This window comes from Coturnix japonica, chromosome 3 (assembly GCF_001577835.2).
Source record: "Coturnix japonica isolate 7356 chromosome 3, Coturnix japonica 2.1, whole genome shotgun sequence".
Classification (NCBI taxonomy): domain Eukaryota; kingdom Metazoa; phylum Chordata; class Aves; order Galliformes; family Phasianidae; genus Coturnix; species Coturnix japonica.
The window spans coordinates 23,934,113-23,961,944 of record NC_029518.1 but is presented as its reverse complement, the minus strand read 5'-3'; the positions used below and the strand labels follow the sequence as shown (position 1 = coordinate 23,961,944).

General features: G+C 42.3%; 1 protein-coding gene across 1 annotated transcript; it reads right to left on the bottom strand.

Annotated features, from left to right (window-relative positions):
• Window positions 1-732: 732 nt before the first annotated feature.
• SOCS5 (suppressor of cytokine signaling 5) lies at window positions 733-27,153 on the bottom strand. Its single transcript, XM_015857532.2, has 3 exons — window positions 26,963-27,153; window positions 7,551-7,634; window positions 733-5,112 (listed from the first exon to the last, which is right to left on the bottom strand). The coding sequence occupies exon 3, from the start codon at window positions 5,098-5,100 to the stop codon at window positions 3,490-3,492; it is 1,611 nt and encodes a 536-aa protein (XP_015713018.1). The 5' UTR covers window positions 5,101-5,112; window positions 7,551-7,634; window positions 26,963-27,153; the 3' UTR covers window positions 733-3,489.
• Between the last annotated feature and the right edge of the window lie 679 nt (window positions 27,154-27,832).

The window sequence follows — 27,832 nt, the reverse complement described above, 5'->3', positions numbered from 1 at the left end:
ATGGAAATTATGATTATCACGATTTCCATCTTCTGGTGAAGTAGAACTGCCGCTGACTTCCTAATGTCTTACAGTGCACTTATTTATATGTAACAAAACCCCCAAGTTGTGCTAAACATTCAAAGATCTGAATTCCCACGTAGCACCTGTTCATTTAAACCATGGCAAAATATCTTTGCAAGGTTTTCGCAAAATAATGCCACTGAGTAAACCCTACCTCTAGCCCTTTCTACAGAGATAAGAATCACATCCAAAGAATACTTTGCATGATTATTAAATACTCAACTGTCATGTAAGCAGATTAGAATCATGCAAGCATACCTTATTACATTGAATCTTACAGTAAGAAAAAAAAAATTAGTTGTGCTCATATTTTGATGAGGACATTTACAACATTTTCTACAGCAGATCAGGATGCCAAAGTTAAGCTGAAGTCCTCAAAGGAGTCAAGTACTTGCATTCTCAACATATCAACGTTTCAGTGACTTTAGAACTGAAATCATCAATTAGAAAAATATTCAGCAACACGAGTAGCCAACACTCCAGTCTATCAATCTTTAAAATTATGTTTACATATTTTAACATAGGCACACTAGCAAGTTATTCTGTATATTTCAGTGAAGCAAAGCTTTAAAACGGTTGTAGAGAAATATTCTTGTGTGTCTGTCTGTCTCAAGGGAGCAACAAATCCTCTCCATAAAGACCACTTACACAAATACACATTTTGCAAGGTTAAGGTTTGAGTTGTTTTTTAATTTTTTTTTTCTCTCAATATTTACTACACAAAAATCTGAAATGAATGTGTATTCCTGACCACACTGCTAATGTTACAGCGAGGATCTCATCAGCCAGTTTATGACTAGCAATACTGCAACTGCTGTAAACAAAAGACAGGTCCTTACATTGGGATGAAACTTGGTTGCAGGTTAAACTGTGTGCTATTACTACTAAAAGCAAGGTTTAAAGTAATCTCATCTGGAATTCAGATCTGATCAAGGGAACAGTGAGAACGACACAATGAAGGGACACTTGGGTGCAATTTCATGCTGGTGAATTTTTTCCTCTTTCAATGCTAAGAGTAGGTTTTAAACCAGGAGTTGCATATCCAAGGACACACATACACTTTAAAACTGAAGTGACCATTAGCACATTTGTACACATACCTACATAAACTTAGTATTTACATACAAAGTTTCACCGTAACAGTTGAAGTCTTAACAGATAAGAAAGAAGATAACCTACTACAAAGAATGTGTAACGGGATCACAGGTTTTCCACGACCATACAAACACATTTTAAAGTGCTTTCTGGGTGCTCCAAATCAACCCCTTTCAGTATAATGTTCTACGTAGTGCTGTTCCAGTCATTACAAAATTATTTAAATCATTCTTCTTCAGATACATTGCGTATTCAAGAAACAAAATGATGACACTCTTGACGTAAAAGTTTCAAGCTCCACCAATACAAACGTATACATTGCTTAAGTTCAGATGAAGTTGTCAACAAATGCTTTGGTTTATTATTGTAGCTCAGGTTAAATATTTGATAGACCAGAAATTGCACCTTTCCACTCTCAGTTTTTCACTATAAAAATACCCCAACATAAATTGACAGTATTCTTTGGTAAAAACAGGACATTTGGCCAGTTTGTGTATACATCTATTTATTAAAATAGTCTAAAAGTGAACAAATGCCGCTGCTGTACTGTCAATTTACAGGAATAATCATTCCTTACTCATTGGGGAGTATCAAAATCCTAAGCTAAGCAGTTAGCTACGTAACAGGCTAAAACACATTCAGCAACTATTACAGGGGACCGATAATGTTTTAAGAATATTCTTTTGCTAAACACCGATACTTTACAAAACCTTCAAAATGCTGGATGCCTGCAGACAAGTTCATTATTTCGCAGTGACTACAGAAACATTCAATGATGTACACTGTCTGGTTTCTGATACACAACATAACAGAACTCAGGAATACGGTGTGCCGACCAGTACTCAGCTGCACAGTATTTGTGCATTACCTACACTAAGAAAAGCCTATTAAAAATTCAGTTAACTGCTACAAGTTATGTGAATATATAAAAACGGAGCAGATATACAAGTATAACACTGAACATACTGTACTTTATTAGCACAAAAAGCCAGAACAAGGCACAGCAAGCAGAAAAATACATCAATAGAAGGGTTAGTGTAGCATACAAGAATAATGTTTATTGTACTTGCAGCCAGAATGTTCCCTACCTCACACAGGTCACTGCCATAGAGAAGTAAGTAATAACATACTGTAGCAGCTGGTAAAGAAACTAGGGAGCACTCATAATTCGTACAAAACACTGAACAGGGGACAGGGCATTCCAACAAAATTTTAGTGCAAAAATGTCTAAGATGGAACTATTTGAAGTTCCATCTCCAATTAAATAAGCAAACAGAACTCAGAATTTTGCTTCCAAGTAATCTGTTGAAACTATTATCAGTGCATATTACTTTTAAAACATTTTTAAAAGCACAAATTGAAAGATATTTACAAATAAAGTGTAACAGTACCTTTGAAATCCGACATTTCAGATATGTCAGATTATGTATTCTGATTATAATTCAACCACTTGTAATTTTCTCCATAAAAATATCAGACAGTTTTAAATAAAAAAAGCAAACATTTTCTCTTCACTATTACCTTCCATTGTAAATTACAAGTAGTTAGGCTCTAGAAAAATACAAAAACTTTCATTTCATGGCTATAAACCAATTCTGCATCCTGCCACTGAATCAATAACTCACACTGGAAGGTATTCAGCTGTCCAAGACAGCATTACTTTTGCTAACAATGCCACTTAAATCTCCAAGTGTTTAAAATAGAAGTACAGTACTGAGCAGGCATATTCAAGTCTTAATCATTAGGAAACCCTATACACTGAGAAAAGCATGATTCATCTGCTAGCATCCAAAAAACCCCATTAACTCTCAATGGACTGCAGGTTATCCCTGCTTCTTGTGAACTGCTCCTGATAAAAAGAGAATATACTCTTATTTATTATTGTTCGGAAACTTAACTGTGAGCTCAATTAGTACTTTGAGTAGTGGAAATATTTAAAGACGGTGCTTAAAAAAATACTTTAAATATGAGCAAAAATGCTCCTCCAATAAAGTCTTTCTTCATTAGCATTACACGAATGCCCCATGGAAAATGCCTCATAGTTTCTTCATCCAATTACTACAGCTATAAAAACAAAATATTTAGGAATTAGCAAAAATATTTTCACTAGGCCTTAATGAAAAACGTGCAGAATTGTGTCTGCTTATTGTTTCCAAGAGGCATCACGACTTCGTTTGATTAACAGCAGGCAGCATCTGACAGGATACTAACACTCAGCTTCAATAGGATATTGCAAAAAAGCTAGACGTTGTTGGTGCGTTCGCTGCAGTTAAACTGTAACACACAAGAAAAAGCATGTTCTGTAAGCTTACTGGAGACTCTGATTTCCTTTTACTTTGTCTTTATAGGTTCCCGCTCCAGCCATCGCACCCTGACTTTTTGTTTATAGTGATACTCCTTTAAAAAGTCTTGCAACATTGAAGGCAATGGAAGGTCATCAATTCCATCATACGTAGTGCACCTGCAGATTACTGCCCGGCAGATATACTGCAGACTAAAGGGAAAGGTCCTGTTCAGAGATACAGTTAGCAATGGTTCAAAGAACATGCAAGAGCTAGGGTCTTTGTAGTGTTCCAGAAGCCCTGTAACAGTGGAGGAGTGAAACACACAAGGATCGTGGGCATCAAAACTGAAGTTGTGATTCCACTGCTCAATGCGTGCATGTAGCGATCGGTTATAACGACGGAAGCTCACAGAGAAGAGGTAGTCCTCCTGCGCAGAATCCCTGAGCAAAAAAGTGCCTTCGGGTTTACCCTCCAGAAGTGCTTCTGCTTCGTAACGGTCCATTACACCCCAGTAACACGGGTTACCTGTGATCTGAAGTAAGTCTGGCACAAGGCAATGGATGTAATCGATCTGAGTGTGCACCTTCCAAGCCCCCTGCTTGCTGATATGGCCGTGGCTCTCTCCAGACATCTGGCGCTGCTTCTGCCTGCGCGACTGTAGACAAAGTGTTGTCGTGTCTTCTTCAGAGTCGCAGTTTCCTGGAGGAGTTGCATTTTTGTCCCCGGCCAGCTCAGTCATACCGGGGGCTAACTTTGGTCCCAGTTTATATAACGGATTAACCTGTGCTGTAGCTTCAAAAGTATGTATTTGGGCATTGGGAGGGGGATCAACCCCTTCTTCGATACTGAGTCTACGCCTCTCTCTCAGCCTGTCTTCTTCGTCTTCTGTGGAAACCAAGGAAGGATCAAACGTATCAAAAAATGTTGAGTGCGGACTCACGGGAGCCGTGTGCTGTTTAATCAGATGCCACTTCTGAGCCAGGTCTGAGCCTGCAGGAAAAGGGCATTTCTCAAGCATTAGTTCAGAGAGATGGATCTTTCTTTTGTTAGAAAACAGAGGTTTGGACTGTTTGCTGTAAGTTCGCATGGGAAAACACAGTCCAACAGTATCCTGTAGACGCTGTCGCAGAGAACGGCTGCCTACTGTCCTGTTTGACACTGCATCCATATCATGGACAGAACTGACTCCATACCTCCTCTCTCTCCTCTGCAAGCCACTTCGCGTTCTACCAAATCTTTTCTCAGTATCCAAAGAGCTCTGGGTTTTGGTAGAGCAGGAATGTTTCTTCTTCCCACCCCAAGGAGCATGACGAGAATAAGAGTCCCTTCGAGCAAGCCTAGTTCCTGTGGTGACACACGAGTCGTTCTCCTTCTCAATACTTATTTCAACAATCTGAGGAATCTCTGTGACACAGTTTTGGTTCCGCCTGACGGAATTCTTCGAAGGACTCAAACCTAACTGCAAAGCAATGTTTTCTCTCAGAGGGCTGCTGGGTTGCTGTTGAGCCAAACCGGTTATCTGGACAGTTCTGTCTTTAGCAGACGAGCAACTACTGGAGTTAACAACTATGTTTTCGTTTTGGCTTCCACCTTCATGACTGAAGAGATTCTGGCACCTGTATTTGAAATTGTTCCACATCTTTCCCACTTTATCCATGGATTATGTTATCTAAGTTCAAGAGGAAAAGAAATATTAAAATAAAAACAGTTTAAAAAATGAGAATAAGCCCTCAGTTATCAATTAAGTTACAAAGATGACTTTGCTAACTGAACACAATATAGTTGAAGAAGTGTCCTCAGCACTGTATAGTTGTATAGCACTGACATGCAGCACATCATTTTGTGACACAGAAGAATCACCAAGAAAAAAAAGCCTTTGGGAAATTATAAATATAGAATTTATAAGTAGGCCCATCTTTGTTTCTATTGCACTATTAAAAACTTAGGCAAAACTGCAGATTTCTACCTGATAGACTGGAAATATGCAGTTTTAAATGCATCACTTTAAGTTGTCACGTGTAATGTAAAGCCAGATAGGCTTACAGTAAGAAGCAGTAAAATTCTGACAAAAAACAATTCAGATAACTCCCAACAATGAAAACTGTTAGCAAAAGCCAACAAGCATACTACAAAGCATCTAGATATACCATCCAGAATTGAAAGCTCCAGATGCAGGGAAGGAAAATTTCGAGCTACAACAAAAGAAATGTGGGGCAGGGAGGGAAAGAAATGTTCAGCATACTTAGGTAAGGCAATTACAATTAAAAAAAGAAAAAAGAAAAAAAAAAAAGAAAGAAAAGCAGTAAGATATCAGCAGAACTTCAGAATTCTGAAGTCTCTGATACGTTAGTAAAGCCATAGATACAAAACATCTAAAAACCATCTGGCTTTATTACTTAAGCCATGAAAGAATGAAAGAGCCCAGGGAGCTTTTCTATCTTTAGCAAGGGCACTTAAAAAGAAAGCAGCTCTGCAGCAAAAGCACAGTGACAGTGAATCACAAAGTAAGAAGAGAAACATTAGTAGTGTGTATTCTGCAACTGCTTCTTCAGAAACCAAGTCTGATAATTGGAACAAGACTGCCAAAAATCACAAGACTGCCCCAGGACACAGAGAAATAGGCTAATTCTGTACCAAAAATTCAGGCAATGCCAAGCTAAATTAGATCTAATTAAGCTCTGAGAGAAGTGCTAAACTTAAAGGACTTAAAACATGTCACCTTGTTTAACTCCCAGTAAAAGCTGCTCTGTTCTACAGATACGCATTATTCTGAAGCAACACTTCTGTTGCTGCAGTTCTTCCCCGTTAAGAGTTAGAAAGAACTCTAAAGCAGTGATTAAATCTCATGAAATAAGGCAGACGATAGACAACAGCCTTGTGCTGTATTCCAGAAGTTCCTAAAGCACAGCTGAAAACCTATTACTGTGGCAGAATTTACTGAGATTGAGAAAGAGATGGAGGTACAGTTTACAAGAGATTCATGATTACATAATTAATTTGAAATCCCTCCTAACTGATACGTGAATGGAAAGCAAAAGGAACAAAAACTTATCCGCCCACCTCTTGCTCAAGTTCTTTAGCAAAAGCAGTAAGTTAAGCATCTACACCTAATTACATAATCAAACATTAAGAATCTAGTGTAGACTCAGGGAAGAGCACAGAAGCGGAAAAAAATAACTAGATCTTAACCATATCTGGGGCACAAGTTACCTAGAACATGGTGCTAATGCTGATCTCAATTACATCCAAGCAGTTATTAAGGAAGACACTTTTTAAAGTAAAATAGTTTCAGATAGAGAAAATTTGCAAAGATACGAAACTTTACATGCAGAAGGCACTACAGAATTCTCTGCATATGTTAAAAGTGAATCTATTTGAGCACATGAGCAAGAAACATCTTGCTGATTAAGTAAAAAAATCCTACATTAATCTTTCTGGGAGCTGTTTGGACTAAGCTGGTAGACTGAGGGAGTCTTAAGAGCAACAGAAGTAGTTACAGATCACATAGATCTGTAGGTACTATTGAACCAGGTGTCATGCCACCACAGCCAATAATAGCTGCTGGTGGAGTGTCACAGATTATCCACGTTTACAAGGAAACATATGTCTGATGTGCCAGCTTGTCAACACAGTATATATAAGGTTAAGTTCTACCCACTGTTCTTTCATGTTCTCCATTTCTTCCTCTTTCAAGTCAGCAAGATACATAAATTTATCACTGTGATATCTACTACCTGACTGAAACCAAGAAACAAATTTTAAGACTGGAGAATGTGAAAAGGAAGAGACGATGCATTACCTCAATTCCCTTTGGAAATCAGACTAGAAACTGAAATTTTTGTGACAGTGAATCAAAATTGCTTTTCCGACCAGTCATACACTGTTCAGGAATGTATTTTATTTGAATGTTGCTTGCTATTCCTCTTCCTTTGCACTGCTATTCTAAAGCATGTTTAAGCTGTTAAGTGGGTTGGAAATCCTCTAGACTTGCCCAAAAGTCTCCAAAACCCAATTAAAACCCAACAAACAAAAACAAACCATGAACAAAATAACCACCATATCACCCACATTTTGTCATAGTTAAGAGCATATAGATATCTTTCTTACCCAGAAAAACATGAGCCACTGGATCTCAACTTGAGAATACACCTCAGCGTGAACTTGCTGGATTCTGAGTTGGAGGCATGATTACTAAAATGAGAAAAAACAGTATTTTTTTCTTAGTTGTTAAGAGTAACTTTTCGCTTTGGTACTTAGAATTTGCTAACAGCATCAAAGGAATATTTCATTAATTATATTTACATGTGCACACAGAACTACCTGCTTATTTTATATACATATTCTTATGCTTTTAATATAAGAAAAAGGTTTCTTAAAACTTTTTCACCCATTGAACACATCTGCCAAACAGAATCTAGAGGAAGATCCTCAAACGAAGTTTTTAAGAAATAAGGGCAGTGTCACAGCATCTGGGTCATTCAAGAGCCAGGCACAGTGAGCATACTTAGGCTTGTAAAAATGGTTTCCCCACATTATAGTTCCAAGTCCGAAGCGGCAGTTCCCAAGTCATGACTGGCAGCGCTGTCAGATCACCTCATACTGCCTCCCCTCCTTGTTTTCAGCTGCTACATCATATCAAAAGGCTGCTAAAAATATACACTTTTCTAATATTACTTTTCCAGGTAAGCAACTGCTGTACTTGCCACAAGGATGTTATATGATTGTGAACCAAGAGGAATATGAACCATGATTCTAAAAATGGGAAAGTAAGTGGAATGCAAGACAAGTTCTTTAGGAAAAGAATAGGTCAGCATTTCCCTAAAATAATGACCTATTGTTTTTCAGGAATCCAAGAGGCATTATGGCATTTTAGTACAGTATGCTCATGCCACTGTTAAATCCAGCAGGAACAGGAGAAAATCTGCTTCTTCACATTAGAAGCAAGCCTAGGACAGCGCTTCCAGTTAACAGGAAACACTGAGAAGCTATGCTAATAGCTAATACACACAGACCAGAGAAATGTATTTGGATATGATGCACATTTACTGCAATAAGAAGCGTAAGCTTGAGTGATCACTGCATGGATATCAGAAGTTATTATTCCTAGGCAGAAATTCCAGAGTAATGACAGACAAGTAGTAAACTTTATTAGCTTTGATTCACCTGTGGAAGCATTAAAAATGATGAAATGCTTTTAAAACTAGGCCACATAGCTACTACTGAAAGATTCCATAAAAACAAGCTTCCCAGAGAGCAACAGAGTTGCAAGCACAAAACTAAGTCAAAGGCACATGTGAAACTCTTTTGCAACATTAATGTTCATTTCCCTCCCCCCATTCATTATGTCCCTAGCAGGTCTACAACACACATGACACAGAAGCAGTACCAGACACAATGCCAGTTACGCTGCTGCACTGAGCACTGGCTGCACACTAAACTTTTCCATTCATTAAAAACCTAACAAGTACACAGAGAATTATCTTGAAATTTCATGCTTAACTTCTTATTTTAAGATTTAGTGCCCTTCTTATACCTCAGCTGCACTCAGAAACGTGAGCAGTCCAGGGCACTGCCATCATAGCACAGCAGCAGGCAGCCACACAGCCTGCTCCACCAGCTGCCTGCTGCTTCAGTAACCATTTGGCTTCTGGAAAACAGTTTCCTGAACTCAGGCAACCATCTCAGTTAAGACTCTCAGTCTTGCATTAGAATAAAACTTGCGTCATTCTTCAAGTATTTTATAATCCATTCGGTGATTTCAGACAGGTTTGAATCAACGCACAACAGCAGATTTGTGGTTTCACAAATTTCTTGTGGCGGCACCAAGGCCCACAAAACACAAATTACTTCTAAACTGGCCCTAAAGCCATCCTGGTATTCCAAAGTAATTTCTCTCTACCCTAAGCTGACATAAATGACCTCAAATTTATGCCATATTCTCTGACCATTCTTTCCAGAAGCAACACAGCACCTTGCTAGAGCTTTCTGCTTGTGATTTCCTACTGGGAAGGCTCCTAGAGGCAGCAGTGTCTGTCCATCCTCATGTTACTTGACTTGAAAATTAGATGATACATTCAGTTACACTCAAAAGAACCCCCAAAACCCACAAACCCTGAACTACACCATCTTCCCAAAGCTGTAACTCTAGAGTGCAGTACACATTAAAAACATGGCATGCCTATTTCCAAAACAAGTGCCTACAAAAATCTTGGTTTGGCATTTTCACGCTATGACAGCTTCAAAACACCGTAAGGCAACGATGACAAAGTCAAAACAATCTGTAACCTGAAGGAAGAAGGGGAGAAATCAGAGTCCACTGTCTGCAAGCTGTTCAGCTCACCACTAGCGTTAGCCTTGTGAGGGCACACAGCCCAACATGTTCAGCAACACCTGGGCCCACTGAGGTAGAAGTAAAAGGAACAGAGAAAGGCAACAGGAACTGTTTTTACTGTTCCCTACTTTAAAGCAATTCACTTAGCAGTAACGTGAGACTCCATTAATGAAGGTATCTTCCTCCATTAAGGTGCACTTGCTGAAGAGGTTAATGCTGTCATGCTGCTAAACGCCAGCTGCAGTAACAACCTTGCTCACATCATTCCTCAGCCTCACTCAGCTGCAGTAACACCAGCCAACACCCAACACTTGGCGTAACCCACCTGAGGAAGGTACAACAAGGTTACATGGGTTACAAAGCCATTTCTTCCTTTTCAAGACACGTTTCATTAATAATGAGTTGCTGCTGTAATACTAGAAACGACATTTCTTAAAAAACAGAATAAATCAGCTCAAGTGGAGCCATACATTTTTCCACACGCACAAAGATGTGGCTGCTACAGACAGCCCGAAGAACCAACCAGAAGACACGGAAAGAAGAGGTGGCTGGTATATGGATACATATTTCTAACAGACACAGTAAAACAGCCAAGTGCTTCAAGTTTCATGCAGGTTTAATTAGGGCAAAAATACTGTTATTTCTCCTAGCAGGCTCTAGGAGAAACTTTCTGGCCCCTTCCTGGCCACTTGTGCTGGACCATGTAGCATGAATCAGCCTGCGGAACTGATCCTGCCTAAAATTAGCTATCAGAGTCTCAATCTTTTGCTACATCTTGTTTATGACTTCATAAATATTTGTGTTAGCACAGGAGAGGAGTGGATGAGAATAAACCAGTCAGGGCAATGCTGCTTCCTCACACATCAGCACTGGCATGCTCTGCTCACAGCATTAAGACTTGAACTTAGAAGAGTAATTTCAGCCAAAGCCTGTATGTTAATCAGAAATGGTTTTCTGGCTGCAAAGGGAGATTAGGACTGTATTTAGGATACTTCTTTGAATGTTCAGGTTGAAAGTTCAGCCGCTGAAAACATTCATTTCCAAACCAAAATGCTGAGTCAGCTTGATGCATCCTGCTAGAACAGTGAAAGCTACAAGTCTCAAAGACTTCAGCTGGCAGACTGTCAAGTCAAAGAAAAATAACGGCATTTGTCGTTGTTTTAAATTGAAAGTAAGAAAAAAAATCTCCTTCTCAATACAAATTCACAATGGGTGAAAAGCGTTCTTAGCTTGCATAGCTGATGTTCTGCCAGTTTCTTTCTAAGCAATGCCTTGGTTATTTCAGAAACACCACCCAAAGGTATTTTCTGTGGGATAAGCCCTTGCATCCCCTTGCTAGGTTTGGGGATTCAAGAAAGTGTCAGGGCTACACGTGTTTAGATTATAAAATATCATTCAGCTGCCATCTACTTCCTTTGTTTTCACAAACTCTAAAATCCCTAAAAGAGAAAAGCATGAATGAGGAACAGAACGCAAACGACGCTGTACCAAAATAGAGATGCTTGTTTCTGAAGTACTTTTTTAATTAGACAAGACTAGCAGATAATGTTACAACTGTGATGAACAAAGCTAGGATTGCTAATTATGTCAGGATCAGGGAGCTGCACACTGCAAGCATAAATTTCAGATATTAATAAAGAACTAATGCTGCACAGATCTACTGAGAACTCTGCATACTAATACATATCCAAGAAGCTCTGGAACTTCAAGACAACGGTGTGTGTGAATTCCAGGTAAAGACACCCTTCAATTATTAAGGTATTATTGAGATGGCCACTCATCATAACACATAAACCCACACAAGCAACATTACATGCGAGCATTTTCCCGTAAATGACCCCAACACACCATAAATATGTAACTGAGCATAATGCCAGCTTCATAGAGAAAGAAGAAAGAGTATTAAGATAGCTAAGGAAGCTACCTGCTATGACAGAGAACTCTAGGCGGCCTGTTGAAATGATGCCTTCTTTACTGCTATATCTAAGCCTCCTTGAACATAAGCTGCCAACATATTTGGGTTTTTCTGTGTGGTTTATTTTCCTTTGTTTTTAAACGTGTGCAGAATAGCTCCAGTCGGTGCTGAGTTAAGCACAACAGCCCTCTTGCTGACCTCTGCAAAAGCCATTAAAAGAATTCTTAGAAAAAGTTAGAGCTCTCCTGTAGCAGGACAAAATTCTGCTCTACTTTTAAGATCACTAAAAAAGCATATTCTTTTCTATCAGATTCTAAAATACAAATAAGTCTCAATTTGTTGTAAAACAATCTAATGCTTCGTTGTAATTTCAGGGTATTCTATGTCAAGGAGCAGCAACGTTAATAGTTCTGCCTCAGTAAAGCAAAAGAAATAGGAAGCAAAGCTGGAAAGGAAGGATGGGTCAGTCTCATACCACATACCCTTTACTAGCACCGTAGAAACATCCACTTTCAAATTGAGCATTTCATTAGATTCAAAACTGGCTATTTTCCAAATAGATGGTTCATCTGTTCCAGGGCCAATTTATACTGTTTTAACCGTGTTACTTCTTATCACTTCATCCTACAGTTTTCAAGACCTCCACAGCTTGCCTAATGCCTCTCACAGTACCTTTACCAATCTCCCTACAGCTCTCTCCATGCACCCAGCCACTTCCCATGTTACCTTGCTACTTCCAAATGGTTTTTAAACACATCCAGGGATGGTGACTCAACCACCTCCCTGGGAAGCCTACCCCAGCACTTAACTACCCTTTCTATAAAGAAGTGTTTCCTGATATCCAACCTAAACTTATCCTGGCACAACCTGAGGCTATTTCCCCTCATCCTGTCACCTGTCAACAGTGAGAAGAGACCAACCCTGCTCTGGCTGTAAGCACCTTTCAGATATTGGAAGAGAAAAATAAGGTCTCCCCTCAGCCTCCTTTTGCCCAGACTAAACAGCCCCGGTTCCCCCAGCCTCTCCTTTAGAGCATATTCTCCAAGTCCTTCACAAGCCCTGTTGCCCTTCTCAGGACCTGCTCCAGCACCTCAGGGTCCTTTGTGTACTGAGGTGCCCAAAACTGAACACAGTACTCAAGGTGAGGCCTCACCAATGCCGAGTACAGGAGCAGAATGACTTCCTTAGTCCTGCTCACCACACCATTCTTGATACAAGCCAGGATGCCATTGGCTTTCTTGGCCACCTGGGCACACTGCTGGCTCATATTCAGCTGACCATCCATCAGTACACCAAGGGCCCTTTCCAGCCACACCTCTCCAAGCCTGTAGGGCTGCCTGGGGTTGTTGTGACCAAAACACCTGACACTTGGCCCTACTGAAACTCATACTATTTGCCTTGGCCCATCAATTCAGTCTCTCCAGGTCCCTCTGTAGACTGGATCTATGGGCCAAGGCACCAGATCAGCCCAGTGCCTTATCTAGCTGTGACCATGCTCTGTTGTCAGGCAGAATGTTGGTCTGGGATGGGAAACTCTGATAGCACCCACAGATAAACTCTAGGGCCACCAGCATAAAGCCTGTTTTCATAAAACAGAATGCAACCGTGCCACAAAACCTGCAGAGCATTTGGAAATCTAGGAGTTAAGCTTCTGCCTAGGCCTACCCCCAGCTGCTGTCAGCAGTCAAACGGGGCCGGAGGAGCTCTGCCCTGACAGTGCTAATTGGCAGCAAGCACCTGGCTCCCCAGGCGGGCAGGGGTAGGTAAAAGAATACAAACCCTGCAGAGGAGAAGCAGCTGGAAGGCTGCCAGGAGGTCTAGCCTGTTTCGTACTTCTACTTTGATCCACAGGCAACTGCATCCTGGCCTACATGGCCTACAAGCAGCCTGAGCAGCAGAAACACTTCTCTGCAGCTTTCCCACTGCCAGGGGCAGGTGCCTTGCTGCTGGGTGCAGGTGAGCTCTATTACAGAGCACACAGGCTCACGCTGCAACACCAGCACCTATAAGAACCAGCACTACAGTGAGCCTGAAACCACAGGTACCACTGGAACAAAGCTGCTCCAACAGCCATAGAGCGCACTGCTCAGTTTTTAATCAAGCACCCTGCATAAATAGTTGTGCTTTAGCTGGTAGTGATGTTAAACAGCACAAATACACAGGTCCATCAGCAGCCTTTAAAATGAAAAAGCTCAATGTAGTGAGATTATAAGATACTAACATTAGAATTACTTCTCTAACAAAAAGAAAAAGTGCTGTCTTAGTGATAGCACAGCAAGGAATTCAACAAGTTTGCAATACTTGCCCTACTTCTATATTCTGCACCTTTACACAATGGCAACATTTGAGTTTGCACTCAGAAATAAGTAAGTCTTGACGCTGCCAAAACCATAAGACTATCACTTATACATCAGAGGCTGAATAACCACTGATAAGAAATGCCAAGTCTCTTTCCTCTCCAGAGTATCTATTACCTCAATCCATTACAACTGAGGCATTAACTGAAGTTTTATCATTACGTTGCTGTGTTATCTCTCAGGAGTTGGATCTCATTTCATAAGATACAAAAGAGGTGATGATGCTTGTCAAGGTGTGGCTGTACCTTTCTTCTTGGCCCTACATAATGCAATCAGCTACATCAAAACCAGCTGAATTAAATGCCTGAATCATTGCCGCACATTAACAGAGTAAGCCCCTATAGGATGAAAGGTCTGTAAGAGAAGACTAGTAAGACTTACTCTATTTTGCCCTGATTCATAAAAGCAAAGATTCAGGTGTATGAATGGCTTAAGAAAAAGCATTTCATGCAGAAAGAGCTAGCGGCACTACTTCAAACTGAGCAAACCTAAATCCAACAGTGACTACCAGATGATGAACTTGTTAAGAGCATGTCCAAAAAGAAACCAAAAACAACACAAACCCTCAACTGACAAGAAACAAACCACAAAGTGGGTGACTGATGCTATTCTACCATATCAGCTTGAAATGATAAACTAGCCTTCTACAAAAGAAACAGAAGAAGACGACAGGCCTTTCTTGGCTGTTTCTCATTCACAGTTTAAATACAGCCAAGGCATCCCTGGAGCGACAGCCCATGGTAACTCACCTAGCATCACTTCACTGCTATGAAAAGGGAGATGCCTGCTTCTCCCCCATGCCTTTGTATCTGCGCTAATAATCACCTGACCTCTGTTTTTACTACCACAAAGGTACTCAATTCACTAGATACAAATATAATGTTACCCAGGGAAAAGCAGTCAGAGGAGGCAAGTGATGGTGAGGCCAAGAGAAGCTTCAGGCTCTCAAAGCAAGAGCAGAAAGAAGCAGCAGCTCACCCAGCAGCAGTGAGCTATTAGTACTGCATTTCTGGGAAACCTTATCCTTCACTGCTAAATCAAATTCTTATCTTAGGAAAAATATTTTCAGCCATTAAAGCTGAGAGGTCTGAATAAATCAAAGCACTTTGAGAATTTCACGCTGATGTCTATGTAACGGATGAGGATTTTGCTTGAAAAACAAAAGGCTACTTTGTGCTATATGGCATCAACAAGCAATGACAGCTTACCTCAAACTATGAACCACCCAACCACCTTAAAAGCAGCAGAGAAATTCAGTCTGCTCAGTGAGATTGAAGTCTTCTTCCCAATAAGAGTGATAGTACTATAAAAAACAACAACAAAAATGAAACCACAGCTGTAAGGAGTGTGTGGGGGGCTGATGGGAGAAGGAAGAATGGGTCCTGATTGTGGAGCTGCCACATGTTAGGCACATCTCAAGGTTTTCCTCCTTGCTTTGTGCTGTTACCGCAACCCCAGCCCTTATTTAACTTTAGAGGAAGAATTCCTTTCCTACAGTTCCAGCTCCCTGGCTCTGCACCGCTCACTGCAGCCTAAAGATGCACTTGAGAGGAAAATCCTGCTGAGCACACAGACTGCAGACAGTCTCCACAGCATTCCATAAAGAAACATTGGCGTGTCAAGATAGAAAACATTCAAAAGGAGATTTGGCTCAGTTTTGGCAGATTTTCATCTAAAATTTAAACATTACATCTGTGCAGAGGTCATCCACTGACAATTGTTAAGCCCTTCTCCATTTCAGAGGTGCACTACAATATTTCAGACAAAAGAATGCCATTAAAAAAAGGCACAACTCCTCTAGTTCTGTCTCTGGAAACAGATGAAGAATTACAGCTGAAAGATTTAAACAAAGTTAAAGCCAAGGTAAAAAATAAAAAGAGCACGAAGTATTTCAGTCCAAAAGACTGCAGATGAGCAAAGTTATAAACAACTGAGTACAGCATCTCTTACATTTCTAAGACTTCCTATCATCTGTGGAAATAAGAGGTGGAGGAAGAACACGAGTGTGAACGACGACTCATGCATGACCTTCCATTCTCACTTATGCAGCAGTGTACTTTGTATTGTACAATTGTACATTGTAATTGTACAATGTACACCCTAGGCCATCTTTTTTCTCTCCAGAAAACATCATATGAAAGACGAATCAGAACGACCTCAGCAAGCCTCAGAGACACTATAATCAATCTGAAACTCTAATGACACTGATCTTGTACACTGACATAGTCCGTCCTATGAGCAGTGCAGAAGATGTCCACACAGAGTAAAGACTCCTCTTAGTCTGAAGATGAGAAACCTTCATCTCAACACTAAGCAAAGACAAGGACCAGAAAACGTTTCTGACCCTCCTCCAGACAGTCCCAGACATTATATTTAACTTCAAACTATATGGAAATAATAGAGGAACAGCCATGGCCACCGACTCTTCACCTCAGTTACCACAGCTCTATTTCTACCAGGGACAATTTCAGGCAATATGAAGTATCACAGTATTAGAGAAGACCATTACTTGCGGCCACCCTGGGTTCACAAACAAGGCACCACCACCATCAGCTCCTGCTGTTATGCTGCACACTTCAGCTCAGCAACACACTCCACACCTTGATTTTCCACCCAGCTCTTCCATTACGCAGCGATGCTCTCGTTGCTGCTGCTCCTCACCAAGGAGGCTCACCTCCATCTTCCTGGTACAGACTCCTATACTATGGCTGAAGTGTACAAGTACAGTTTACTCCACCCAAGTCCTGCACATGTAGGATAACTTCAAATACTTTTGACTAGCAATTTTCTGCATGCATGTATTTCACCTTCAGCACTGGTTCCTTTAAAGAGGCAGAGATTGCATTTAACTACTTGTGCTGAGGTACTCATCCCAAAATTCAGACATGAACCCCCTGAGAAACCCAAAGTTATCCTTAAATACCTTTTGGGAGAGATTCATCAGCTGTTACATACACACCCCATAGCCTTCAGAATCACGCTAGAGGATACGAGCTTGGTATGGTACATCAGTTATTAATAACTTCTGAGAGATCATGCCAGAATTTTCCCAAACTTCTGATGCTGAAGCACAATCTCTTCCCTCTAAAGAGCTAAACACACAGTTCAACTCTAAAATCAATACCAAAATTGACTGTAGAATATATATGCAAGGCTAAATGAGTAGTTAATGAGCATCAGGAGCTTTGCAGATCCCTTAAGCAGAGGTGAACCCAAAGGGTTCTGCATTGGTAGGCCTACCTTGTGAAATGTTTTAACAGAGAGATACACAGTTAACATTCCTTTCCAGATTTGGCTTCCAAAACAAAACCAAGAATTTTTGCAGATATGGGTGTCTCTGTAACACCACTTAAAATCCTGCTATAAGCAAGACACGAGGGCTTCTGACAGCAAACATCAAGGCTAGTAACATTCAGCTACGCGTGCAATGAGTTTATCTTTAGGTCCCTCCCTATAACAGCACTAAGATGTTTTTTGGAGAAGTGCACACTGAAGAATAGTGCACACTAAGAAAACTTACAGCTACTGATGGAACTGCAGAAATAAACGATCATTCAGAACAGAGGCACCTGCTGAGTACTTCTGTACAGCACACAACAGTAGAAGTGCCGCTCTGCTACACAGGAGGCTCAAATCCTGGGGGTTGGACTCAATGATCTCTAAGGTCCCTTCCAACCTGCACGAGACTGTGATACCGTGATACTATGATACTGTGAACAGCTGGAATGTGCCATCCTGCGCCAGACTACAATGGTGCCTCCATAGCCCCTCTGAGATGCTGCGCTGTGCACATAAACTAGCAGAACCAACCATATCAAATTCCATTAAGTTAGTAATCTATGACATCAGCATACTCTTAAAGCAATAACTGTTAACTTACTGCCCTCTCCAAATTCAGAATAACGTGAAAGAAGACAGCATACCCCGCTTCAGGGCTGACAGCCCAACCCCCTGCTGGCAGGAAGCTTCCTGGCTGTAAACTTTACATTAAGGTTTTAGCATCAACTTGCTTCTTGAAACTGTAGAACTTCCACCAAATTGCTATCAAGCTCTGTTTGTTTTTTAACAAATGAGCTGTATCCTAATACATTTCTCACTAAATTAGAACAGTTTCACACTTCCTTGAGTAGAGTTCACAGTAGATCTACAAATGAGTGGGGTAACAGCTTTGAAACCTTTCCTAGCACCTACTCCTATGTTTGACTTTGGCAGGAAGAAGGTTTTGACTCCAGTTTTTGTTTCATTAATCCACAGCCACATTCTCCATCGAAGGACCGCTGGAAAAACTCAACTTGCTGGAAACTGTAACTATAATTACTGACTTTCACCAAGTTTGCCAAAATTAAATTGCAAAGCACTAAGTTCACAGTACAAAGAAAAGCATGTCTGTGAGTAACAGAAACCGGGTCAACACTTGTGGGATCTCAGAAAATGAGATAGGAACAGTGAATTTACAGGAATAAATTGAAAGCGTTCCCTGACCACAAGTCAACTGCAACGTGACAGAAAGGACAGAATTGCTTTGTTGTCCATCACTGCTGAACCAGACACTGGATCAGTAGAGCATCAAATTCAAGACGTGGAATATATTTTTATGCAATCTCATAGAAATGAACTAATTGTGAACCACAGCTGTACATTTCACCTCCTTACACAACACTCTCCTCTCTCCAGATGCACTTTTCACCTGCTGCTATCAGGGATTCTGGGGGTAGAATTCTCTTAGTGCTTCTGCATTTCTTGGGGAAACCAAATGTCATTGCAGATGTCCCATTAACAAACCTGCATGTGAAATTATACATGCCTCAGTCAATTATGAAACTGGCAAATCTGGATTCTTTCCACTTATTACAGGCTTTAAAGCAAACATATGAATGACACAGCCCTGGAACTATGCATAGATACACTGTAGGTATGTCACGTTTCTACCATTGAGATGATGAGCTTATCCTGATACAAAATTGATTCACGTTTGACTAAAGTTTAAAATATTCTAGAATTAATTCATGGGCTCTGTGGATCTTTTGCAGCCTTTGTTTCTATTGCCAGCCAGGAAAAATACAGCAATAATTTGCATAACTGTAATAAAATGTGATTTCCTAACATGACAAGTATTGAGTCCATAAGCAAGAACTTACAGGACTAGGACCAAAAGTCATTTATTTCTTACAAGCCATTTACAAAATAGTGTAACAGCAAATCTGTCGTCAACTCTGACACTCACCAAGAATCCATTTTGTCCCCAAGCACACCAGTTGTATTACTGAATCAGGGCTGTGAAGCGGCACTGGAGCTCACTACCCAGTGAAGACTTCCAAATATCAGTTAAACACAGCTCATGTCAAAAAGATTTTTTGCTATACTAAGTCCAAACCTTAATCTAAATACAAGACAACTTTCTCAGACAAATCACTGCACTGGTAGGAACCTCAAGGCCTCTATGCATCTCACTTATTCAGCTCTTAACTATCAGTCAATATCTGCTCTATTAAACTAGTGATAGCAAAATAAAACAGTGGTCATCAGTCACCTGTATAACCAACTCCGAGCAACTGCTGAGTGCAGTTCCTAATAGTTCTGAATTTTAGTCACACCCCTGACTGAAAGACTAAAAATCCATTAACAGACACTTCGCTCCCAAAGGAATCTGAGAGAACAAAACAATCTCATACACACGTAGGACTTACAGCCCTACTGACAAAAACACTGATATCTTCTACAGATGCTCCAGAGCCCAAGGAGTTTGAAGAAAGAACTGCATCGTCTGCACATGAGAACTGCCACTGCTCAAGCCACACTCAAGAGGCAAAACAGTTTTCTCACTTCTTACTACACATGCCAGCATCTTATAATACACAAACCCAGATTCACTCGTTAGTTTCAGTGAAGGGAAGCAGTAGATCAGGCCGAGCTGTAAATCTTCATATTTATTCATACAAGTTTTGCTAGAATACAGTTCAACTGATATATAAATGTCTCTAGGATCACTAAGACATCAAAAGAAACCAACAACCCTAATGGTGTAACACAAGGTGGCTTCAAAAAAAGAAAAAGCTAATGAAGGCAGCTTTGAGTCACATTAGAATTTTGTTTGCAGCCAAACCAAAACAAGGTATTGACATATCAGCACATACTAACATTTAGACCTGCCAGGCCAATACATGGTGCCCAACACAGGATACAAGAACTGAAAAAAATATTTATTATCGCATCCCCAACATCTTTCCCCGGTGATGGATCAGGGCCTTTCAAGTCCAGAAGCATTAATTTTGCATTATTAGGAGGAGGTTTTTCACACAGAGAGTGGTGAAGCACTGAAATAAGTTGCCCAAGGAGGTTGTGGATGCCCCATCCTTAGAGGCATTCAAGGCCAGGCTGGATGTGGCTCTGGGCAGCCTGGGCTGGTGGTTGGTGACCCTGCACATAGCAGGGGGGGTAAAACTACATGAGCATTGTGGTCCTTTTCAACCCAAGCCATTCTACGACTCTATGATTATTAGATTCAAATTTATCTTAATATAATCTCAATCTAAGTTATAGGTGCAGAACAAACTTTATACAGTAGGAACCAGAGGTCCTGCTGTTAAATTCCCTGCCTCCATAAACACAACATTCAGACTCTGAGAGCTGAAGTTCCTCAGAGCTATTGCAGAAAAGCCCCTTAAACACTTCTAAAGATAGAGCTGGTCTGATACCTTAGTTTGAAATCCATTCTATAACCAAACGTAACCTTCTGACAATCATTATTAATAGCAAGTCAAGGCCTTGATAAACAAAAATAAAACACAAATCAAAGCAGCTCGCACTTGTTGCCAAAGCTTTAAAGAACATTAAACAGAAGAACAAGTAGAAATCACTGATGAGGAAGTACAGAATACCCAAGGAGATGGCTTGGGATGGAAGGGACCTCAAGAATCATCGAGCTCCAATCCCCTGCAGCAGGCAGGGCCGCCAGCCTCCCTATCTAATACTAGACCAGGCTGCCCAGGGTAAATGTTAAATGAGAAATGGACCTTGATAGAATTGCCCTTTTAATATTAGTCGTACATCTGAAGTAATTAAACCTCGCACCAATTTTAAAATGCTACCTGTGTATTTAGTTGAATTCTACTTCCTATCCAAGTGAAGTTTTTAACACAAGTTCAAAAAGAAGCATGTAATTCTGCAACAGGAAAGTGAAAATTACTGACGTAAGAACACAAAGCATCAGTTAAACAGCACAAGTCCTTGCTCAAATCTATTATCACACAATGCTTCCACACCACCCTGCAGCCTAAAATTCACTCACTTTATCCACGCGCTCTTTCAGAGGAATAAGAAACCTCTTGCTGCACAACTGAGATGACTAAAATACCGCTGTCTCCACAGAGGCCAGTCAGATGTAAAAGCTCTCCAGAAACAAAGTTCTGTACTGGGGTACTTTTTCCATAAGTGGAAAAGTCAGTCGGTAAATCAAACTGCCTCACAGGCCTTGCAGCAAAACCCAAATCCTATGGGAGGCAGGCAGAGCATACAGTTAGAAATGAAGGCAGATAGAACTCAACACACCGTAAGTTAGAGATGCCTTGGCAAGGCAGGCCTGGTGTGCAAGTTGTGCTCAAGGAGGGCGTGCGAGTCTGCCCAGTCAGCACTTTCATCCTCATAGCCAAGTTTCACAACGAAGGTTTTGTCAAAATAGTTTAAGCAATCTCTGTGACCTACATTTCTGCTGTTGAAGGACAAGAGGTTTAAGAGAGAACCATGATCAGTTTTTGTTGTAGTCTTGATCAAGCCCAATTCATCCAACTGCAGTCCTCGAGCTTCCTCTTCTTTTAAGGGGATGGTGTAAAAGTTGCCAAGTGCCAGGTCTTTGTATCCCAGAATTACAACTCTTAGTCCTATGACTAACATAGAAGTCTCAAGTAATGACATCCAAGTGATTTTACCTGTGTGCCACACTGCTTTCTGAGTTACTGCCAGAATTTGTACTGCTAGAAAGGTATTTATATTGCTCCTAAGTTACTTCAATTGTTAACAATCTTTCAAGTTCCATTTCTGTAGGTATACTCCAATCAAACTTCTAAGTGCTTCCCAACACCGGACAAATTTCCTCCCCTCAGAAATCACTGCTTGCAATAGCAAGTATTGCACTACAACCACAGCCTAAGAATGTTCCATGCATCTTCAGCAGAGAATCTTTATAACAAAAGCCTGGAGCTAAGAGAGAAGCCTTATGGAGTACACTGAACCCACCTTCTCACTTGCTGCACCAAGAAAAGCAGATCCCTGCACTATTTGATCCTCCACCAACTACTGTAGAGACCCAAACTTTCACACAACAGGATTTGTTTGAGCACTTCAGCTGGTCGCTCAGTATGTAACGTACTCAACTAATATCATGATAACCATGAGTGCACCTTACACAGCTACATGAGGACACTGAAACATTGTCTTTAGGAAATACTGCTTTTCTGGGTAGCCTTCATCTCAGTTTCCTTCTTATCCCAACCTTTCAAAGACAGGCTGCAGACTGCCCAGCGTTCCCTCTGAAGAATTCAACCATGGCTGTGTAAAATCACAGGTGAGGAAGAACAGGCTCCCATGAGAAGCTAGTCCCTAGATCAGGACTGGCTGCAGATCCAAAAGCGGTTCCTGACTCCAAATCTCTTCAACAAAATCCAGTTAAGGCCCAAGAGCAGCTGAACCGCTACAATTCCTCTTCCAGATAATTCTTCCAAGGGTTTTCTACCACACAAACTAGCTCAGACTATGCAGAACCACACTGAGTTAAGGCCAATCTCTCACAGCCAAAAATATCAGCCACCACCACTGCACACATTTTCTTACCGAGATTTTCAGGAGGTCTGCATAATCTTCTAACCATGAAGTTAGTGAGCCATTCCGTATTTCCTGAAACTAAGCTGCACATTAGATGATTCACCAATTAGTGTATTCATGAAGCTTTAAAAAGCAATCAAAATTTCATTTCTTGTTGAAAATGTTAAGAAAGATGTCCAGCTGTAGAAGCACGGGGAGAGCATGTGGGCTTTTCTCCCTAACCAACAGCTACGTGAGCTGCTGAAAAATATTCAGTGTGTCAGAGTTAATTTATAGAGCTGACAAAGTATAAGGGCTCCAGAAGGTATAGCATACATTTACTGAACTTTAAATATGATTTTTAAGCTAGATATAGCTCCAAGATTAAAATAAGCAGCCCAACAACTAAACCGCTGAGATGCATATCATTTCAAGGCGCTTTTTATTTAATGGAGCAACTGCACGTGTGTTTCAAAGTAGCAGACAGGTTACCATCGCAGCGCAAGAGCTGATAATCCTTCTGATCCCATCGATGGAAACATGTTTCTGAAGGAGGCAGGCACCTGTGGAAGCCAGCAGCCATCTCATGCGGAGGGGAGGCACAGCGCATTGCTCAACACAGCCGAGCAGCCAGGCCTTAATGAAGCCTCCAGGCATAAATACCACAACATAAATACTAAGTGTTAATTTCCCCTTAAGGTTGAAGAAACTACCAAGCATAGCTCTTGGGGAGGCAAGTCAAATAGCTATCTACGTTGGCAGCTCTCAAGAATTATTTAGCTATCCAGCTTATTCCAGGAGTCGGTATTTTAGGACTCAGGGTGAAACCTTTACATCAAAGGTTCTTTCTTTTACTCTACAAAGCCAGACTTGCACACTTTAGCAAAGGAAAAAATACATCCTTTTTAGATGTGATGGGTTGGTTTCTTTTTTTCCTTGCTATTCATAGGAGTAAACGAAACCACTTTAAACCCTACAAACCATATACCCACTGTATGGAAGATGCGTGGAGTCATCTGCATCTTGTGAGGAAGCCATTAAAAACCTAGCTGTTGAGCAGCATGCTAGCACAGCACATGCTAATTTACAGCAATCATCACTACCCTCTGACGAGCCTAAAATACATCTCCTGTTTAACTTTAAGAACGAGACCAGAAAAATTCACTTCACACCATCTTGGAATATTCGTCCACTATGGAAACATGAATTGCCACATCAAATTGGACAAACAGCCAGCTCTAGAATATGGTCATGGAATGACGGGTTGCATATCAAAGAACACCTTAAAAATATTTGTTAGAACACAGTTGATTTCTAATCCCTTCCACCTGCTCTACCTTAGACGTAACCGCCATCAATACAAGAGAAATAGAGAAATTCTGCCTGTTCCTCCAAGGACTACAATACACCAGCCATTTCTTCACTGCTCTCATACATATGAAGTCATGTCAAGCTCCCGCGTGCTGCCAGCTGTCTGCACTCACTGTTTCATTGTGCTGCTAATGCAATTCTGAAACTAGAGTAGATATGAGACATTGAGGCAAAGTGGAAAATCAGAACACATTGCAGCAGCTCAGTCCATCGGGTCTCAAACTCGCTTTTTCTTTCTTGTAGCTTCCTTCAGACTGCCAGGGGATGCAGTATGCTTCATTCATTCTGCCACCGTTATTGATGTACAAAAACAATATGAATCAAATCTGCTCTTACACAGCCTCCATCGCTAAGGCTACTGGTTTGATATCAAATCTATTGAAATATCCCAGTTTGTAGATTAATAAGTGAGTGAATTAGCAGATGTTAACTTGAAAACCCACCTACTTTCAATAGTTCACCACAGCTACCTATCTCCTCTCAGTATCTCACAATCACAACATCAGATGTCACCATCTGACAGGGCTAGGTCAAGGCTCGGGGCAGTATAACAACTTCAGCAGGAAGCCTTTAACGGCACAAACCCATCCAATGAAAGATAATATGATTTCACCCCAAGATTCCTATAGATGTAACACATTTTAACTAAGAAATAGTCTTAACATCATCTGTGTGCGCTGTGACCCATAAGAGACCTGAACTCAGACGAAGGTATGAGACCTGAGTGACCAGGTTAAATGGCATTTAGGGCTATGATGTACTGCGTGGTCATTACCTGGTGACACAACCCTCATTTCCCTTCCAGAAGTGGACTTAGGAAAGGACATTCCATCCTCCTCAATAACGCGTTGGACTCAAGGCTTCTGGCACACAAATTAGAGTCTGAGTCGCACAAATACACTCTGTGGGGAGGAATGGGACTAAGAAGACCTTTTTGTAAGAGTAAACTTGGAATAACATTCCTAAATTGAAGTTAACCAGGTTTACATGAAAGGATGTCAAGAATTACATCCCCATCCTGTAATAAAATAAAATCAAAGCCTTTCTAGGAAGCCGTGTTAAGACACTGGTTCTGTATAGAAGTTCACACTAAAGGTACCGGCAACTGGTAGAAGAGGGAAGATTTAGGTTGGATGTTAGGGGCAAGTTCTTCACTAGGAGAGTGGTTAGGCCCTGGAACAGGCTGCCCAGGGAGGTTGTGGATGCCCCGGCCCTGGAGGTGTTCAAGGCCAGGTTGGACGGGGCCCTGGGCAACCTGATCTAGTAAAGGTGTATGTTTGGTGGCCCTGCCAGGCAGGGGGGTTGGAACTACATGATCCTTGAGGTCCCTTCCAACCCGGGTCATTCTGTGATTCTGTGAACTGAACAGCCTCCTTCTGGCGCTGGGCCCCAGCTCATACAACAGCAGCAGCATTATTAAGGAATAAAAGCACCCTGAAATGCAGGCTTTTGCCTCTAGGAGAATTACACATTTAAAAAATAAAAACACAAAGCACGTTATGATCAAAAGCTCAGAAAAACAGAACACTGAAACGTATCTGAAGCATTTCAAGAGTCCTCATAGCCACAATGATGTCAGTGGCAGTCTTCTTTCTGCACAACATTCTAAGTCTAAGAAAAACCTGACAGGGCTTTCACATTCACCCTGATATCCAGCACACATTAACTCACCTCCCTCCTGAGGGAGACGGGTCACTTTGAGATCCAGTTCTCTGTGCACATTTACAGCATGTTTCTTTTCAAAGCCATTTACACAAACACAACCCTTCGGAGTCCTTTCCATTCATACAATCACCTCGCAAATAGTTCGCCTGGGCTACGTTTACCCTAAAAATATTTTGGTGTTGCAGGAGTACACCACAGCAACAAGGAACTTCTGAAGTTGTCACAGACTACGTGGGAAAAGCCGTATCTTTACCAAAGCAGCAATGTCACCACCAACAAAGCACTGAACTTCAGTGGAAAAGCACTGGGTTTCTGGTCACAAGGCCGGCACAGCCCCATCGGGGGCCATACCCACATCACAGCGGTACGGGACCTCATTTGTTGGTTAAAAGCTGTGGACAGACTTCCTAAGAAACTACGGTTTGCAATCACGGGTACATCGCGTAAAAGCTTTTGAAACCGAGGGGGGAAAAAAAGAGAAGCGCTCTGCAGGCGCTCGGGAAACGTCAGTGCAAGCACAACGCACCGCATCCCGTTCTCCCAGGAAATACACGCCGGAACGGCCCCCGGGACCACATTCAGAGCAAGCACTGAGTTGCGAAGTTAGCACAGGCAGAAATAACGCCATTTCTCGCTTCATTTCTCGCTTTAAGTCCAAAATACCGCTCGCAATTTGGACTTCGCGCAGACGCCCCAAGTTTCGCCCAATCTCTGTCTCAAGCAGCCAGCTGTCCCACACACACACACAAACACACACACACAGGGTTAACGCGGGGGCCGCGTGCCCCGATGCGGCTCCGCGGGGCTATTCCCACTCTCGGGCCCGTCCCGGCCGCCCGCCGAGCGCCCCCCGCCCCCTCAGGCCGCGCCGGGCCCGCCGCCCGCCCCCCCCCCCCCCCCATGCCGGCCTCCCGCCGACACCTCCCGCCGCGTCCCGGCCGGCCGAGCCCCGCGGCGGCGGCGGCGGCGTCCGCCCGTTCCTTCTCCCGGCCGCCCCCCTCACGGAGCCGCGGCCTCAGCGGGGAGCGGCCGCCTCCCGCCGCCGGGGGGCGAACGGCGCCGCGTCCCGGCCCGAGGCACCTACCGAGGCGCCGACGGCGACGCCTCAGCGCCGTCCCGGTGTCCCGCAGGAGCGCAGCATCCTCCGGCTCCTGCCGCTCGTCCAGCAGCGCCCGGCCAGCGCCGCACCGCGCTGCAGCCGGAGCCCCCGGAGCGGCCCCAACCCGCCCAATGGAAAATAGTTCTACGGGCCCCGGAGCGGAGAGAGCGGGAGCGACACCTCAGTAGCCAATGAGAGCCAGCCCGATCCTCCGCGGAGCCAATGGCGGCGGCAGGATGGCCGAGGCGGAGCGTCGCGCAGCCAATGGGGACGCGGCTCTCGGACTGACCCGCTAGGATGGGATCGGCGAGCCTCCATTGCCGACCATGTTGGAGTCGGGCGGTGTGCCCGGGCTGGGAAGGGGCTCGGCGGCCATTTTGGGTTCGGGCGCGGGGCGGGGCGCTGTGACGCGGCGGCTGCTGGGCTCCACACGGCGGGAGGGGTCGGTGTGGTACGGAAGGACCAGGCGGTGTTGTCAGTGTGCACCTAGCGGTGGTGGCACTATGGGAGCTGGGGTTAAAGCACGCTGAGCCTCATCTATACTCTGAAAGCACAGGCTTTGTTCTGCTGTCAGAGGACAGTGAGCTCCTGCACTGACAAAGTCATCACCCTGAGTGAACTCCAGAATATCGCAGTCTCCTTTCCACAGGGACTCTGCCTCCCCTCTTTTCCCCTGTGGTTACTATACATCAGAGTGATGTGCTTTGATTCTGAGTTCATAGATATGCCAACCACCGATTTAGCCAGAAGGGCTGTAACTGCCCTTAATAATAAAATAGTAATAAAAGAGGTTGAAATGAAAGAAAGGAACCAATTTGTTCCAAAAACCCCTCCACACTGTACTTTGAATACCTA